At 36.6% G+C, this 20004-nt stretch overlaps 1 protein-coding gene across 5 annotated transcripts in view; it reads left to right on the top strand.

The window, feature by feature from the left end:
• LOC123600842 (butyrophilin subfamily 2 member A1-like) overlaps window positions 1–20004 on the top strand; it is a 135432-nt gene that overhangs the window by 32278 nt on the left and 83150 nt on the right. For all 5 annotated transcript variants that reach the window (XM_045483282.1, XM_045483302.1, XM_045483290.1 and 2 more), the window contains exon 4: window positions 2580–2693. In XM_045483282.1, the coding sequence (XP_045339238.1) occupies window positions 2580–2693 (114 nt within the window). The remainder of the gene's footprint in view (window positions 1–2579; window positions 2694–20004) is intronic.

The following is a 20004-nucleotide window of genomic DNA, read 5'->3' as shown; positions in this document are numbered from 1 at the left end:
TCACTTCTGGTCTGCCAAATTTCATTGGACAGGTCTTCTACTAAACTTATGTGTCTACCACTGTAGGCTAAGGACCTTTTTTCCCCTACTGCTTTCAGAATTCTCTCTTTATCTTTGCATTTTGCCAGTTTCATTGTTATATACTGTGGTGAAGACTTATTCTTTTTGAATCTGAAGGGAGTTCTCTGTACCTCCTGGATTTAAATTCCAGATTAGGGAAGTTCTCAGATATAATTTGTTCAAGTAAACCTTCTGCTCCTTTTTCTCTATCTTCTTCTGAAACTCCTATGACATGGATATTATGTTTCATTGAATAACTTAGTTCTCTAATTCTCTCCTTATGGTCTAGTGTTTTTTGATCTGTCTTTTTTTTTTCTCAGCTTCATCATTTCCATAATTTTGTCTTCTATTTCACTTATTCTCCCCTCTCCTTCCTCCATCCTCACTGTCACAGCATCTAGTTAATTTTGCACCTCAATTACAACATTTCTTAATTCATCATGACTATTTCTTAATTCCTTTATCTCTGTGGCAATAGATCCTCTTCTGTCTTCTATTTTTTTTCAAGCCCAGCTACTAATATTATGACAATTACTCTAAATTCTTGATCAGATATATTATTTTTATCTGTTTTCAGCAATTATCTAGCTGTCATTTCTTCCTGGCATTTCTTTGGATGACATTTCTTCCATTTCATCATTTTGGTTAGTTTTCTGTCCTTTATATGTTTTAATAGCTTGCTATGTTCCCTGCACCTGATAGCACTATACTAAAAAGGAGTCATACACTCTTCAGGTCCTGGCCCTTCAGGAGATGTTTTCAGAGTGTGTTATATGCTCTCTGTTGTTGTGACTTTGGTTGCTTTATCTCCCTACTTGTAGTGATGGTTTGGACCTTCCACAAGGTGTGCTTTGATTTGTTCATTAAAGAAACCCTGGGAAAAATTAAAAAATGGGAAGATAGTGGAAGAAGACTTATCCTGTACAAAGAGAGAAATGACAGGGATGGGGGGAAATAAATGGAAAAAAAAATTTCCAGGCAGAAAATTAGAGAAACTATACAGCTTAATCCAGAAAGAGAGAGAGAGAGAGAGAGAGAGAGAAGAAATAAAGGAGATACAGAAAAACAAAGGTTAAAAATGGTCACTTAAACAAACCAACATACAGAGTAGAGAAAGGAAGAAATAAGAGGAAGAAAAGAAACAAAGTGTTATATATATATATATATATATATATATATATATATATATATCACTTACACACACATGTGTATAAAAAATTGACCAAGAATCAGTTAGAAAATGCAAAACTGTGGGACTGATATCTGATGGTGCCTTGGAACCAGTGGCTGTATTGTTCTGGAGGAGGGGCTATCTGGTTAGGTCAGTGTCAATCTTGTAGTTACCAGGCACCAAGGGGCATGGTTTTTGGTGGGCCACTCCTGCCTCCACTTTGGGCCTGCTGTCCTGTTCCCTGAAGCTCCACCTTGTTGATAATGGGGATAAAAATGGTGACACCCCAGTCTGTCCTTCCCTGACTAGATGTCCCAAACCACTCTGTTCATATTGTACTCACAGTGACACATGGACATGAGCAGGCTGGTTTGTCCCACTATACAGTCTCCCATGCTTCCTAGGCATTTGGATGGGATTCAAATCCAATGTCTTACAAGATCCCACCCTGTGTGCCCCAATACACCCTCTGCACCACTCTGCCCAGTCACCTGACAAAGGGTCTCTGGCTGAAAGGCACCCTCAAGGTCTTTTCTTCCTGGACAGGCTATATGCCTTCTTCCCATAGCACTCAAGGGAGTGGACTGCTCTGTCCAACTGCACCTCTGATCTCGCTAACAAGCCTGGGGTAGGCTCTCTCTACCATGCTGGGGTGGCAGGCCTCAGTCTGGAGAAAGTCCCACAACCCTTGTTTGTGATAGAAATTGTTTCCTTCTCTGTTTGTTCGTTTTCCTGTCTGTGGTCCAGAGAGGTTTTGCTCTTGTCCAAATACAATCCTACACTTCTACAGCTTCTCTTTTTCTTCCTTTTGTCTCTCTACAGAAGGGGATCCCTCCCCTCCATGCTTATGCTGCCTATTTTATCACTCCCAACTAGCAATCATCCACCTATGACCCTACAGGTTGTCCCTGTGGTCCTCTGGAGATGTTTTTTGTCATTCTGTAGCCTGAATTCCTGGAATTCCAAGACTTCTGGCTTTAATACTGCTGTGTTTGAGGGACAAAGGAACTTAGGGTCTCCCTACTTCTCATAATGTTAATGTTGGTAAATCTTGATTGTGTTTATATAGATATCTGATGAATTATTTGTATGTTTTCAGCATATTAAAACATTATGATAATTTATAAAATAAACCTGTGAGTCTCCATACCTTAGGAACAAAAAAAGAAGCTGAAGCCCCTTTAAGATTCAAAAATTCCTTAGATTTGCTGGGAGGGGTAGGTGAGGCTTAGAATATATGCAATTGCTAATAATCTCACATAATAGAAAATATATTGGAATTTGTTCCCAGAACTCAAATCCACTGATGCCAAGCTGGATGCTAAGTGAGACAATTTCTATTTTTCAGATGCCTTGTTCCCCAAGGACTCTCTTTGGGCAATGTGGCTTACTCTTGTCCTGTTTCTCCTAGCTGTTGGTGCAACCATCTGTCTTCTACTTGTGCGTGCTAGAAAATCCAAAGGTAAGTGAAAAAAAGGAGGGGGGGTGATTGCCTTTATTTTGTGAACAATTTGGGTATATATGTATACCTCTTTAGGTTGCTTCGTTACTGGGATATAGAAATGCAACTGATTTACATACATTGATTTTATATCCTGTGACTTTGCTGAATTAATATATCAGTTCTAGCAGGTTTTTGGTGGAATCTTTCAGGTTTTCCATGTAGAGTATAATGTCATCTGTGAAGAATGAAAGTTTGATTTCTTTGTCAATTTGGATGCCTTTTATGTTATTTTGTTCTCTGCTGATACTAGGACTTCCAGTACTATGCTGAAAAGCATTGGTGAGAGTGGACATCTTTGGGGTGTTCCAGATCTTAGGGGGGGAAAGGCTTTCAATTTTTCCCCATTGAGGATGATATTAGCTGTGGTCCTTTCATATATGGTTTTTAAGATGTTAAGGTATTTTCTCTCTATCCTAAAATTCTTGATGATTTTTATCAAAAAAGATGGTGTATTTTGTGAAATGCCTTTTTCTGCATCTACTGGCAGGATCATATGGTTCTTATACTTTCTTGTATTAATGTGGTATATCACATTGATTGATTTGCAAATATTGAACCAGTCCTGCAGCCAAGGAATGAATCCCACCTGATCATGTTGAATAATTCTTTTAATGTACTGTTGAATTTGACTTGCTAGTATCATGTTGAGAATTTCTGCATCCAGGTTCATCAGGAATATTGGCCAGTAATTCTGCTTTTTTATCGGTATCTTTGGTTTTGAAATCAAGGGAATGCTGGCTTCATGGAATGAGTTTGGAAGCTTTCCTTCAGTTTCTATTTTTTTGGAACAGTTTGAGAAGAATAGGTATTAACCCTGTTTAAGTACCTGGTATAATTCCCCTGGGAAGCCATATGGCCAAGGACTCTTATTTGTTGGGAGATTTTTCATAACTGATTCAATTTATTTGCTGATTATGGGTCTGCTCAAATTTTCAATTTCTTCCTGTTACAGTTTTTGTATGATGTGAGTGTCTAGACACTTGTCCATTCTTCTAGATTGTACACTTTATTGACATATCATTTTTTAAAGAATTCTTTTATAACTGTTTGTATTTCTGTGGTGTTTGTACTTTTTGCTCTTCCATTCGTGATTCCATTTGTAATTTCATGAGTCTTATCTCTTTTTCTTTTTGAGAAGTCTGGCTAGAGGGTTATCAATTTTGTTTATTCTTTCCAAAAACCTGTGCTTAGTTTCATTGGTCTTTTCTATTTTTATAAATTCTATATCATTTATATCTGCTCTAATCTTTATTATTTCCCTTCTTCTGCTAGCTTTGGGCTGTATTTTTTGCTCTTTTTATTTCTCCTTTAGGTGGAAAGTTAATTTCTGTATTTGGGACCTTTCTTGCCTCTTGAGGTAGGCCTGAATTGCAATGGAGTTCCTCTTAGGACTGCCTTTGCTGCATCCCAAAGGGTTTGGACTTACGTGTTTTTGTTGTCATATGCTTCCATGTGTTTGTTATTTTATTATTATTTTTTTTACAAAAGCAAATGATATTCTATGTATTTTTTTAATTTTGTATTTAATTTATTTGTTAACCCATTTATTCATTAGTAGGATGTTCATTATCCTCCATATATTTGAGGCACTCTAAATTTTTCTTGTAGTTGATTTCAACTTTCACAGCGTTCTGGTCTGATAATGTGCATGGTATGGTCTCAGTCTTCTTGTACCTGTTGAGGGCTGTTTTGTGACTCAATATGTGATCTGTTTTGGAGAATGTTCTATGTGCACTCAATAAGAATGTGTATTCTTCTGAGTTAGGATGGAATGTTCTGAATATACCTGTTAAGTCTATCTAGTCCAATATATCATTCAGAGACATAGTTTCATTATCAACTTTCAGAATTATTTTCTTTGTATTTTATCATTTTTACAATGATATATCGTGGTGTTGATGTGTTTTGTTGATTTTGAAGGGAGATCTCTATATGTCTGGGACTTGAATGCCTATTCCTATCCTCAGATTTGGGATGTTCTCAGCTATAAATTGTTCAAATAAACTTTCCTTCCCTTTCACTTTTCTTCTCCTGGGACTCTTATGATACGGATATTGTTTCATTTTATGGAAACACTTGTAGTTTAATTCTCCCCTGTGATCTAGTAATTTCCTTTCCCACTTCTTTTCAGCTCCATTATTTTACAAGATTTTTTCTTCTATGTCACCTATTATCTTCTTTGTTTCTTGCATCTCATTGTCACTGTATCTAATTTACTTTGCATCTCAGATATAGCATTTTTAATTCATTGTGAATAGTTCTTAGGTCTGTGATCTCTGCAGCAAGAGTTTATCTCGTGTCTTCTATGCTTTTTTTCAAGGCCAGGTATTAGTCTTGTGACTGTTATTCTAAATTGTTGTTCAGAAATATTGTTTATATATGTCTTGAGCTATTCGCAGCATGTGATTTCTTCTTGAACTTTCTTGGGGAGACTTCCCCGTTTTGTCATTTTTGGTTAAGTTTCTGTCTTTTTCATGTTTAAAAGCTTGTTATATGTCCTGTACCTGAGAGTACAACTATATTAAAAAGTAGTCATGCATTGTCAAGGGCCTGGCCCTTCAGAGAGTGTTTTTGGTGTATGTTGCATGCACTCTGTTGTTGCATTTTGGCTGCTCTATCCAACTTGTCTTCCCTCTGCAGAGCTCCTCCTCGTTTTTTTTTTTTGTTTGTTTGTTTTTGTTTTTGTTTTTTAATAGTGGTGGAGTTTTTGGAATTTAAATCTGCTGTGCTTTAATTTGTTTCTTAAAGTAACACTATGCGGGTGGGGGAGAAAAGGGGTGGAAGGAGCCTGATGCTATAAAAAGAGAAAACTGAAAGAAGGAAAAAGCTAACCAACAGAGAATCAAAAACTACAAGCCTAAGAGTAGAAAATGAGAATGGAAAATAAAGAAGATGATGAAAGATAAAAAAAAAAGTGGAATAAGAATAGAATAAAAATGCCTGATCTCACTATCTATCTATCTATCTATGAATTGTCCAAAAATAAATTAGAAACTATAAGCCTGTTTCCAAAAGGGGAACAAAAAATAAAAGAAGAGGGAAGAAAGAAAAATAATAAAATAAAATAAAATAAAATAAAATACAATAAAATATAAGAAAATAAAAGAAAGAAAGAAACTGTTACCTGTTGGTGTCTGGAAACAGTGGCTGTGCTGGTCTGGAGGAGAGGCCAGGTGCATTGGATCAGTCAGTCTTGCTGCAGTAGATAAGCAATTGCCAGGCACTGAGGGGTGGAGTTTGTTGTAAGTGGGTTCAATCTACACTGGGGGCTGCTGTGCTACTCTCTGAAGCCCACCGGGTTGGTGTTGGAAGGTAAAATGGCAATACCTCAATCTCCTATCCCCAGACCGGGTACTTCAACCCACACTGTTCAGGAAGCCCTTATAGAATAGTATGGACTGTCAGCTTGCCCTCCTCCACAGTCCTCCTGCATATCCTCAGGACTGGGCTGGGAATCAAAACTCGAAGTCTTAAAGAACCCAATCAGTGTGGCTCCCCTTCCCTGTTCCAGAATTGAACCACCCAACCTACTGATAAAAGACCTTTGGTTGGCACCTGCGGGAATTTTGTCCTTAGGGAGGCAATAAACACTCTTTCCAAAGTATTCCAAGACAGAGATTATTCTCTCCCAGTATGTTCCTGAAATCACTATCCCTTGCCATGCACTCTGGGGTTGACTCCCTCCTCCCCAGAAGCATATACCAAGGATCTTGGCTTTGCTCTGGAGAATGTCATGCACTTAGGAACCTACTTCTGAGTTTCAGCTACTAAAGCTGTTTGCAAAAAGGAAACTGGAACTCTCCCTATCCCAAATCCCAAATCCCAAATCCCTGGTCCAGAGAGGATTTCTACTTATGCTAATTCAATGCTGCACTTACAAAACCTCTCTCTTTTTTTCTCCCATTTTTCTCTGCACACACAGTCTTCCCTCCCCTTGGTGCCTATGCCATTTTTTTCTCCCCCAATTTATATACAAGCACCCCAGTCTTGCCAAGCTGTCTCCCTCCAACGTTAGAGATCCTTCTGCCACTCCATGGATGGATTTCCTGGGTGTTCCATGTGATCTGACCTCAAACAGCTATGTTTGAGGGATGAGGGAAATCCCATTCCCCCTACTCTTCCACATCTTAACTCCCTCACACGATCTCACCATGATCTCATTCTTTTGTTGGCTGAATAATAATCCATTGTGTATACACACACACACACACACACACACACACACAAAATATGTATTATTTATTCATTCATCTCTCTGAAGGTGCTTAGGTTGTTTCCATGTCTTGGGTGTTGTAAATAATATTGCAATAAGCATAGTGGAACATATATGTTTTTGAATCAGTGTTTACATTTCTGGGAGGCTACATAGCCAGTAGTGGAATTACTGGATTGTACAGTATTTCTATTTTTGATACCCTAAAGTAACTCCCAGCTACTTTCCACAGTGGTTGCCCTAATTTAGATTCTCACCGACTCTGTTTGAGTGTTCTCTTTTCTCCACTACTTGCCAACAATTATTATTTATTATCTTTTTGATACTATCCATCATGATAGGTGTCAGATGATATCTCATGCTCTTTATTTGCATTTCACTGATGACTGGAGATTTTGACCATAATTATATGCATCTGGTGGCCATCTGTATGACATTTTGGTAAATGTCTAATCAGATCCTCTGTGTCAAACACAATAGCACTACTAGATCCAGAGCCCCATGATCCTCCAGCTGCCAGTTAAAGAGAAGACCCACTATAATGACCTAGCAGTTCTTGAAACTGCACATCTTCCCTACCTGCTTTCACATAAGCACCAGAGGTGTGTTTGGTCTGTGTCTGGAGACTCTGTGTTTTCTTCCCATGCTTTGACATTCTTTGATGTTTATGCCTGGAAAACATGAAATGTAGCCTTGCTGCTACCACTGTTTCTCTGGCTGAGGCACCCCTGCATGTCTGCTCAGTCTAAGTATATGAGAACTTTTTCTTCAGTGAGAGGCTACAATATACATGTACATATCCAATTTATTGCTTGAAGTTAGTATCCATGTTAGTGAATCCTTTTAGGTTATCATAAAAGTTAGAATTGAATGTTTTCAGGAATTTTTGAGTACAAATATGTATATTTGTTCCTTGAGTCTGATTCACAGATACAATTCATGATTTCTCATCAGATTAGGTTAACCACCAAGGCAGGGACAGCAGCTTTGACACCTCAGAATGCAACAACACCCAAACAGTGTCTTACAGTACAAGTCATGGCCAGAACCCTGGATCTTTTCTGAAGAAGTTTTTAAGCAAGTCTGGGGTTGGGTATCTAGCACATCACATAAGTGGGAATGAGAGGATATGGGCACACTTTTCAATGAGGGGAATGTGTGTTCAGCCAACGACTCTGCAAACACTCCACCTGTATTTGTTGTGTATTTGTTGCTAACTCTTATGGTTGGTTATTTGTATCTCTCTCTTGTTTTTTCTGCTCCATCTTGCAATCAGTTTCTCAAACTATAATAGATTTTTAAGAATAAACAGCTTTTATTTTAGTGAATTAGTATTTGTTCTCAATAACCCTCTTGTCATTTATTATTTATTATAATTTATTCATTTATTATATATTTACAAATATTATATATTGAGCAGAATACATAGTTGTAGCTACATATTTTCTTTTACATTTAAATAGTTTGTATAACATATACAATTGTATGATTTTTGATTACTCAGCTGCTCTTTTTCTTATGGAGTAATATGATCCAATATAGTAGCCTCTGGCTATGTGTGGTTACTGGGCACCTGAAATGTGGCCAGTTTTATAATGATATGCTTAAGTATAAACTAATTCACATTGGATTTAGAAGATGTATTCATTCTATTTGAATTACTTTTATTTTTTTCCGAGTTTATTGAGATTACAAATAAAATTTATTTACATTTTAAGTGTACACAATGGTAATTTAACATAATTTTATGATATACTTTTATCACTTTCTTTGTTAAGAAACCAAATTCATGTATTTTTTGAATGATAGTTTATAAACATTTTTTTGTTGTTAAGTCTCATATGTACAAAGTGACGTATGTAAAAGTGGCATATGTAGGGAGAGAAAGACAGACATAGAAAGATAGAGAGATGCTCTTTGGCGTAAATTATTAAATTATAATTAAATATATTAAACATAGCATTTATGTATTTCAAATTTTGTACTTCATTGTCAACATTTTCCTGTTTAATGTTTCTTTTTTACATGTGAACATTTTATGTTATAGAGCCAATATACTTTTCTTATAACCTACATATGATTGCTTATTAATAACTAAATACTGGAAAATTAATATTAATTGCATTTATTTTTTTCTTTTTAAAATTTAATTTTAAATTTAAATGCAAGTTAACATACAGTGTGATATTGGTTTCAGGAGTAGAATTCAATGATTCATCGCTTACATAAAACACCCATTGATCCTCATAAGTGGCCTCCTTAGTAAACATCACTCATCTAGTCAATCCCCAACTCACCTCCCTCCATCAACATGTAGTTTGTTCTCTATCGCTTAGAGTCTATTGTGGCTTGTTTCCCTCTCTTCACTTCCACCCTTCCTATATGTTCATCTATTTTGTTTCCTAAATTCCACATGTGAGTGAAATAATATAGTATTTTTCTTTTATCTTTCTCTAACTGACTTATTTTCCTTAGCATAATATAGTCTAGCTCCATCCACACTATGCAAATGACAAGATTTCATTCTTTATGGTAGCTGAGTGATACTCCATTGTATATATGTATGCCACATATTCTTTATTCATTCATCAGTCAATGAACATTTGGGCTCTCTCCATAGTTTGCCTATTATTGATAATGCTGCTATAAACTTTGGGGTGCATGTACCCTTTTGAATCTGTATTTTTGTATCCTTTGGCTAAATACCTAGTAGTGCACTTGTCTCACATTTAGGTTTTTCATCCATTTTGAATTTTTTTTCTATGATGTAAGAAAGTGGTCCAATTTCATTCTGCATGATGCTGTCCACTTTTCTTAGCACCATTTGCTGAAGTGGTTGTCTTTTTTCCATTGGATATTCTTTTCTGCTTTATCAAATATTAGTTGACAATATGTCTGTGGGTTAATTTCTGGCTTCCCTAGTCTGTTCCATTGATCGATGTGTCTGACTTCATGCCAGTACCATAGTGTCTTGGTGATTACAGCTTTGTGATACAACTTGAGGTCCGGAATTGTGATGGCTCAAAGTTTGGTTGTCTTTTTTAACATTACTTTGGCCATTTGGTGTCTTTCCTGGTTCCATACACATTTTAGAATTGTATGTTCTAGCTCTCAGAAGAATGTTGGTGTTATTTTGATAGGGATCACATTGAATATGTAGATTGATTTGGATAGTATAGACGTTTTGACAATATTTGTACTTCCAATCCATGAGTATGGAATAATTTTCTCTTTATTTGTGACTACCTCAATTTGTTTCATAAGCTTTCTATAGTTTTGAGTGGATACATTTTTCACCTCTAATTATGCTTATTCCTATGTATTTTATGTTGTTTGGTGTAATTGTAAATGGGATCAATTTCTCTTTCTGCTGCTTCATTATTTGTGTGTAGAAATGCAACTGAGTTCTGTACATTGATTTTATATCATGCAACTTTGCTGAATTCATGCATCAGTTTTAGCAGTTTTTTTTAGGTGGAGAGTTTCGGTTTTTCACGTAGAGTATCATGTCCTCTGTGAAATTTTTACTTCCTTCTTGCTGATTGGGATTATTTTTGTTTCTTTTTGTTGTCTGACTGCTTGTCTAGGAGTTCCAACACTATATTTAATAACAATGATGATAATGGACATGCTTGTCATGTTCCTGAATTCATGGGGAAAGTTCTCACTCTTTCTCCAATGTGGATGATATTAGCTATGTGACTTTCATATGTGGCCTTTATGATCTTGAGATATGTTCCTTCTATCTCTGCTTTCTTGAGGGTTTTTACTTTTTATCAAGACAGGGTGCTGTATTTTGTCAAAAGCTTTTTTCTGCATCTATTGAGAGGATCATGTAATTCTTATCCTTTCTTTCATTAATTTGGTGTATCACATTTTTTGATTGGTAGATACTGAACCAGTCCTGGATCCCAGGAATAAATCCCATCTGATTGTGGTGAATAATTCTTTTAATGTATTGTCCAGTTTGCTAGTATCTTGTTGAGTATTTTTGTATCCATCTTCATCATGGAAATTGGTCTGTAGTTCTTTTTAGTGGGGTCTTTGTGTAGTTTTGGAATAAAGGTAATGCTGGCCTAGTAGAAAGAGTTTGGAAGTTTCCTTCCATTTCTAGTTTTTGGAATAGCTTCAAAAGAATTAGGTGTTAAGTCTTCTTTAAATGTTTGGTTGAGTTTACCTGGAAATCCATCTGGCCCTAGAGTCTTGTTTGCTGGGAGATTTTTGATTACTGATTCAATATCATTATTTCTTATGGGTCCTTTCAAATTTCCTATTTCTTCCTGTTTCAGTTTCAGTAGTTTGTATGTTTCTAGGAATTTGTCCATTTCTTCCATATTGCCCATAATTGTTTGTATTTATATGATGTTAGTTGTGATTTCTTGCCTTTTATTCATGATTTTACTTATTTGCGTCCTTTACTTTGTAAAGAAAGTGCTTGTCTCCCTACACCAGTTATGGTCTGGGTTGTGGAGCCAAGAGGAATCTTATATGGCCAAACATATGTTTTGATAACTGTAATATGGACCCCAATGCCAATTAGACAAACCATTGATTGTCTGGTTTGCAAATTTTATTTGTAAAGTAGGTCTTGCATGTTTATGGGCTTTGACCAGAATGCCTCATTTTTAGGATTAGTGCTACCAAAATGTTTAGAGCCATGCATAGTATTGGCAGTTGCCAGCATCCAATAAGGTAATATAAGCAAATGTGCTATAGGGACATTTGTGGGAGTGTTTGAGTAAACAGAGGAAACAAGCATGATATGAATTTCTCCAGTAAAGTCAGAGTCAATAACGCCAGGTAAAATAAATATTTCCTTTAATCTTTAATCTTCCTAATAGAAATCCTATGTAACCGGGAGAAAGGGGGTCAAAAATGTCTGTAAGCATTTTCTTGAATTCCCCTACAATGCTATGGGTTAAGTTAGCTGTAAGGGCCAGATCAAGTCCCACACTGACAGATGTGACAGCCAGGAGATCTAAGATTAGTCTAGGTATTGATTGAAGGGTATTTTTCTTGTTGTTGTTGTTGTTGTTGTTGTTGATTTGTGGATCCATTCCTTGGCATCCATGTTTCAAATTTGGGATATCTGACTCCTGTTTTGTTCTGCGGTGCAGAAGTTGTCCCCCCTTTTTAAGTTCTTCTAAAGAAGGTTACCTTGGAAATCTAGTTTTGATTATTATTGATAGACCCACTGATATACTCCTTATAATTTGGGCATTTTGAGTAGGGCATTTTTGTTCCTGTGGATGACATTGTTTTTGAAAATGTCCCTCATTTCCACATTAATTTTTTTTTTTTGCTTAGGCTAATAACAGCTTTATAGGATTCACTTCCCACATTTTGGCAAGCTTTTAATAATTTCAGCAATACTATGGTTCCATCCCTTTAAGGGAGCAAGGATCGTTTAGCAATCCTGGTTAACATTTTTATATGCCAATTGAACAGTTAAAACATTTTGGTCATCCACATTATTAACTAGTCTTAAGATAGCAGTTGGTAATCTTTCAATAAAAGATATATAGGGTTCATTTCCACCTTGCCAGATGGTGGTGAAAGAACCCATGAGTGTCAGAGTGTCAAGAATATGGTACCAAGCTTTAGATGCTGCATCTGCAATTTGGGAGAAAGCTCTGGGGTCCATGTTATATGAGCCTATTCAGTCATTTACAGTTCCACTCCCAAAAGCATGTCTTTTCCAATAGGAATTCCATTAATTAAATTTTCTAATGCTGTAACATGTAAGGCATAATTAAATTCTTGGAATCAGAAGGAGTATTGGGCAATATTGAGAACTAGTTTAATTAAAGTTTTCCAGTTACAAGGGTCATGTTCGTTAGTTATAAACATCAAAGAAAATCAAAGAGTGGGCGGAAACCACAAAGAACCTCCAGAAATAGACCAAACCCACATCTTGTATTTACCTGAAAGCATGGGAGGAAGTTGTGCAATTTCAAGGACTACTAGGCAATTACAGTGGGTCTGTTCCCTAACTGGCTCCTAGGGTATCATGCAGCTCTGTTCTCACAGTGCTGTCATATTAAACAGCCTTGAAACCAGAACTTCATTGGCTTTTCAGCAATTACCCCATTCACTTTCCCAGGGCTTACAATACACTCTCTAAAAATAACTCCACAATTGATTTTTAATTTCATATTGTTTGGGTTCAAAAAAATTCTTCACATACTAGCAATCTTCTTAAATTTATTGAGAGGTTTGGTTTTGTTTTGTTTTGTTTTTTGGTTTTTCTGTTGTTTATTTGTTGTTGCTTTTTGTTTTTTTATTTGTTTCTCTTTATTTAATTTTTTTATTTTTTAAAATTTACATCCCAGTTAGTTAGTATATAGTGAAACAATGATTTCAGGAGTAGATTCCTTAATGCCATTTACACATTCAGCCCATCCCCCCTCCCCCAACCCCTCCAGTAACCCTCAGTTTGTTCTCCATATTTATGAGTCCTTTCTGTTTTGTCCCCCTCCCTGTTTTTATATTACTTTTGGTTCCCTTCTGTGTCTTAAAGTCCTCATATGAGTTGTACAATATTTGTGTTTCTTTGAACTTTTTTAAAAAGCATGAAAGAAGTAATATGGGCAAATTTTTATCACCTTGATTTAACAATGTATTCTTAATTTTTTTTTTTTCAACGTTTATTTATTTTTGGGACAGAGAGAGACAGAGCATGAACCGGGGAGGGGCAGAGAGAGAGGGAGACACAGAATCGGAAACAGGCTCCAGGCTCCGAGCCATCAGCCCAGAGCCTGATGCGGGGCTCGAACTCACGGACCGCGAGATCGTGACCTGGCTGAAGTCGGACGCTTAACCGACTGCGCCACCCAGGCGCCCCAACAATGTATTCTTAAGTAGGAGACCAAAAATACAAGCAACAAAGAAAAAAACACATAAACTGAACTTTGTGACGTTTTAAAATAAATTAGTTTTTAAAAATAGTTTACTTTTAAGTAATCTCTACACCCAATGTGGGACTCTAATTTATAGTCCCGAGATCGAGTTGCAGACACCACAAACTGAGCTAGCCAGGTGCCTGGAAGATCACTGACCTTTAAAACTGTTTTGCATCAAAGGTCATCCTCAAGAGAATTAAAAGACAAACTACAGAATGGGAAAAATATTTGCAAAACATATACAAAATAAGGGTTTTATATCAAGGGAACATAAAGAACTTTTAAAAATCAACAAGAAGACAAACAGCTCAATTTGAAAATTTGAATAGATATTTTTTCTAAAGAAGATATATAAGTGACAAACAAGCACATAAAAGTTTGCTCAACACTGTTAGTCATTAGGGAAATGAAAACTAAAACTACAATGAGATATCAATTCACAACTTTTAGGAGGCTATATATTTTTTTTTAAAAAAGTGAAAATAACACATGTTGGTGAGAAAATGGAGAAATTGGAATGCTTGGACGTTGCTGGTGGGAATTTTAAATGGTGCAGCCATTGTGGAAACCATTTGACAGTTCCTCAAAAAGCTATAAGTATAATTACCGTATGATCAAGCAATACCATTCCTAGATATATACTCCAAATAATTAAAAACAGCAAGTTGAAGAGTTACTTTATGCCAACGTTCATTTCAGCATTATTCAGAGTAGCCAAAATGTGGAAAAAACACAAATGATCATCGTCACACGAATGTGTAAATTAACTATGGTAAATGACAACAGTGAAATATTATTCATCATTCATAATAGGGAATCAATTTTAGTATATGGTCCAACATGAATGAATCTTTAAAACATTATACCAAGTAAAATAACCTGACACAAAAGGGAAATATTGCATGTTTAACTGACTAATCAAATGTTATAGAAACAGAAAGTAGAGTCAAGGAGAGTTGGCAAGTGGAGACAGAGGAAAGCTACTGTTTAATAGTCACAGATAATCCATTCAGTGTGATAAAAAATATTTGCAACAGATTATACACTTGATAATGATTAAAATGTCACATTCTATGTTTATGAATCTTTCTACCATCTAAATATCCTCTATATACCTATCTATCTGTTGTTATTATATATTTATATAATTTATGTCCATGGTATATGTCTACAAAAATAAAGTATTTTATCTCTATACATTTCTATATACATATAATTTTTTCTCCATAATGATGACATTGCAGGTAGAAATATTTAGCACCAAGCTATTGATTTAAAGCTTTACCTTTATCCCCACACCCTGTATTCCACCTGTATTCTGTTATCTTTAGGTTGAATCTAAATGATATAGATTAGAGATAGATATAGATATAGATACATATATATCTGTATAATTTATTACATATATACAATCTCTCTATCTATCTACCTAAATACACACACACACACACACACACACACACACTTCATGACATCTTCAAACAACAGCAGGGAGCTCTCTGAAAACCTGAATCCATCAAATTTGACTAATAGTGAAAATTCTTGTGAGTAAAAAAACCTCAACCGGCCCTAGATGAGTTCTACTAATAAATACATTTTTGTCTGTTCTTTTTTTCCTTTTTTCGTTTTATGTTCACTCAAGAAGAAGCACGGTGAGTTGGTTTACTTCTAAGTCAGAGCAGTTCACATGTCCATTTAGAAGATAGAGTCATGGGGGTGCCTGGGTGGCGCAGTCGGTTAAGCGTCCGACTTCAGCCAGGTGATGATCTCGCGGTCCATGAGTTCGAGCCTCGCGTCAGGCTCTGGGCTGATGGCTCAGAGCCTGGAGCCTGTTTCCGATTCTGTGTCTCCCTCTCTCTCTGCCCCTCCCCAGTTCATCCTCTGTCTCTCTCTGTCCCAAAATTAAAAATAAAAACGTTGAAAAAAAAAAAAGATAGAGTCATAGATTCAAGTTGTGTCTGACAAACACGATTGAAAGAAAAGATTGCAGGAATTGTGTAGGCTTAGAAAGTTCCCATAGAACTAATCTTTTCCATATTAAAATAGAAAGACCAGGGTGAGAACTTAAGTAAAGGCTCGTGAACTGTTTATTACGTATGAGCATTGTTCTAGCCAAAATGCTGAGGAGTCACTGTGTTTTGTCACTTTTAGAGATCTAGGAGAGAAACACTGTACCGTTCTGTGCATTAGGTTATTTCTAAGGACCAAATAGAGAAAATGCTCTCAAACCCAACATCCATAAGAATCCCAGGGAGAGCACATTTTGCTGGGACATAGCTCAAAATTTTTGATTCAATATTTCTGAATTGGGCTCGGATATTGGCATTTCTACCAAGATCTCAGGTTAGAATTGCTGATAATGCTGAACCAGGAGCTACACCAGGAAGAATGATGCTGTATCAAAATTTATTTGATGATTTACAAAAGTATTAAGAACTGGGGTGCCTGGGTGTCTCAGATGGTTAAGCATCTGACTCTTGATTTCTGCTCAGGTCATGATCTCATGGTTCGTGAATTTGAGCCCCATTTCAGGCTTCATGCTGGTGGTGCAGAGCCTGCATGGGATCTTTCTTCCTCTCTCCCTGCACCTCCCCCTCTCTCACTCTCAAAAATAAATAAACTTAAAAAAATATTAAGAATCATTAAACATTAGAATTTAAATTTTATTTATAATTACCTGATGGATTAAAATAATACCAAGTATTAATGCACAAGAAATACATCAAATCCAGGAAAAAGACATGCAGGCTAGCTGCATGGAACTTGATGCCATTTAACCTTTGGTATTACAATTTGAGAATAAGAGGTAACAAACAAGAATAGCCCAAGACTTCTTTGTAATTTTAGCATTTTTCTGCTTTAAGTATCAGTGAAAAAAACAATGATTAAGTACTGCAAAATGTTAAATCATTAAGAAAGACCAGAGTACTTTTGAAAACTGAAATTGTACCCTCTTGTTCACTTTGGATTGTGATAGATGCATTTACTTGCACTTAGGTACAATGACTACAATACTGTAAGATGTAGATATTGACCATTATTCCTAGTCTTATGCCCAGGACATGGTGTAGCTGAATGAGTCCAGGCCCTTAGTGAGACAGAGCCCTGGAGCTGAAAAGACAATGCAACTCTGGGGAAGTCAGATATTGGAGACAAAAAGTAGTGCCCTATTGCAGGAATTTTGAAGAGGGTGTTCTGGGTTTAATCATGTACACAGGTGTCTTGGGGAGTAGGAGATTCTAGACACAATAGAAGTTTAATTGCCTTCTCTGGAGACAGGTTTCCAGATAGAAAGAATATCCGGGTATTTGTAATGTATTTTTTAATATTTATTTATTTATTTATTTATTTATTATTTTTAACATTTATTTAATATTTTTGAGAGACACAGACACATGAGTTGGGGAGGAACAGAGAGAGAGGGAGACACAGAATCTGAAGCAGGCTCCAGGCTCTGAGCTGGGACCACAGAGCCCAACAGGGCCCTCAAACCCATGAACTGTGAGATCATGACCTGAGCTGAAGACAGATGCTTAACCCACTGAGTCACCTGGGCAGCCCTTTAATGTATTTTTTAATTAAATTAAAGTTAACATACACTGTTGAACTTGTCAGGTGTATATTTGTTATGCAATTCAATACATTATTCAATATTTACCACAATAAGTGTAGTAACCATCTTTCACTATATATTATTACAATATCACTGCCTATATCCCTTATGGGGTACTTTTCATTTTGTGACTTATTTATTTTATAAGTACAAGTTTGAATACTTAGTCCTTCTTTTTTTGCCCATCCAACCACCCATTACCTCTCTGGCAACAATAATTTGTTCTCTGTATTTAAGAGTTTGCCTTTTGTCTGTTTCACAGTTTTTGTTTTTCTGGGTTTGTTTATTTATTTATTTATTTGTGTGTGTGTGTGCATGCTTTGGAATCCACATATAAGTGAAATCATATGGTATGTCTCTGTATTACATATTTCACTTATAAAATACCCTCTAGAACTATGCATGTTCTGGAAAATGGCAAGATCTCATTATTTCTTAAAGCTAAGTAAGTGTGTATATATATATATATAGATATATATATATATATATATATATATCACATATTTCCTACTCATTTATTTTTCTATTAATACTTGTTTTGTCTTCATATGTTGGCTATTATAAGTAATGCAGCAATAAACAGAAAGGTGTGTATATCCTTTAAAGTTAGTGTTTTAAGGGGAAGAGCTATGGTGACCAATATTAGGAGGACCCTAAGCTTGTCTTGTCCCTTAAACACAGCCAGATATGTATCAAATCATTCTGAATACCCAGCAAATCAACCTGAGGACTGACAGAGCTAATCGCACTACTAGAGGGAGAGAGGAGGCCACATTGTGGAAATAGGAGGTGAGGAGACTTGTTTTGGTGGAGAAACTGATCACTGGTGTTTTGGAACTGAGGGCAACCTGTTCCTGGAGAGAGGGGAGAGAGAAGAGTACACAGGGGAATCACAAATGAAAACATATCTCCAAAGCAATTGGGAAAATAAAAGGCTGATTTTGATGAGTATTTGTACCAGCAGGTTGCAAAAATTAGAGTGTTGGAGTTCTGCGGCCTGGCTGGTGTGGAGCTCTGAGGGTGCTGCAGTGCTCCAGTAGAGAAAACAGGCTGGTAACCTGGGAGCAGATGACATGAACTGTAGACCAACTGAGACACACTAGGAGAAACAGTTTTCCTTTCTTGGAGTGCATCTGAATGAGGTGGCATGGTGGCATTGTATCTCCAGGGACAAAAAAAAAAAAAAATTGAGAAACACTTCCCTCTTCCACCCTTCAGCATAGGCTCAGAGACACTGGTCAAGGGTGCCTAATCTGGACACTGACTCTTCAGTGCATTTTGCTCTGAAGCCCACATACCTGCAATATGCTGATACCACCCTTCTAGGTCAAATTTGTATCAAATATAGTGCAGTTGGACCCTCCCCTAAAATCCTGGCTCTCATTCTCACCACACCAGGTCCCTAATGTTTGCAGTTTTAAAACAGCCAGTTTGGCTCGGGTAGAATCCAAAGTGCACTGTGTTTCTCCAGTCACACAATAAAACCAGACACACTGTGAAAACTGCAATCTGAAAACAAAAATGACACAAAAAAGGAAATTATCTGCTCTTCTGGTAGGGGTTCCCTGACAGCCTCCAAACAAGAATCCCCAGTCTGGGGACAAAGGAGCTGGAGGTGTAATTTCCCTTCCCTTCCCTTTCCTTCAGCATAAACTACCTTCAGTAAATAGCACAGTGCCAACATGGGTTGCTTCAATTACTTAAATCCAGTCCTGCTGTCCTACACTATGCTGGTACTGATTTTCTCCAGCAAGTGTGCTGAAGGACTAGCACAAGATGTACCCTCCCCAGAAGACCAGCAGAATTCCTCACATGCACCACTTCAACCAATCACAGACTTGTACAAAGCTTCAAGTATAATGGGAATAGAACCAGGTCTTTATTAACAAGCTGATTAGAGCACACCTAGTTAAAATTCACCTCTCTGCTGCCAGGATCCATACACACTGCACACCAGGCAAGGAGAAACTCAGCAGGGATAGAGCATCCATAACATAGCAGCAGATTGTCTTCTGCACACACCATAGACATACCCTGAAGTTACAGGCTCTGGATTATATGACCTGTTCTTCATAAAGCCATTACTCTTAGGAGCACCCATCATAACAGTCTTTACAAAAACACAGAAGACAGACAAAATGTCAAGATGGAGCAATTTATCCCCCCCCCATCCCCCAAAAAGAAGAACAATAAAAGGTCATGGTAAATTGTCTACTTGAAACAGATATAAGCAATATGCCTGATTCAGAATTTAAAGAAACTATAAGAATACTAGCTGTAATTGAGAAAAACATTGAAGACACCAAAGAGTCCATTACCCAAAGTGATAAAAGGGCTTAAAACCAATCAGGCCAAAATCATAAATGTAATACCCAATATTCAAAACTAACTGGATTCAATGACCAGAGGAATAGAAGAAACAGGAACAAATAAGTGACAGAGAAGATAGAATTATGGAAAATAAAAAGCTGATCAAAAGATGGAAAGCAAAATCTTGGATCATGAAAGTAGACTTATGGAACTCAGTGATTCCATGAAATG

Source organism: Leopardus geoffroyi, chromosome A1 (genome assembly GCF_018350155.1).
Source record: "Leopardus geoffroyi isolate Oge1 chromosome A1, O.geoffroyi_Oge1_pat1.0, whole genome shotgun sequence".
In the NCBI taxonomy this organism is placed as follows: Eukaryota; Metazoa; Chordata; class Mammalia; order Carnivora; family Felidae; genus Leopardus; species Leopardus geoffroyi.
The sequence above is the reverse complement of the archived record's forward strand: the minus strand, read 5'-3'. Positions and strand labels throughout refer to the sequence as shown.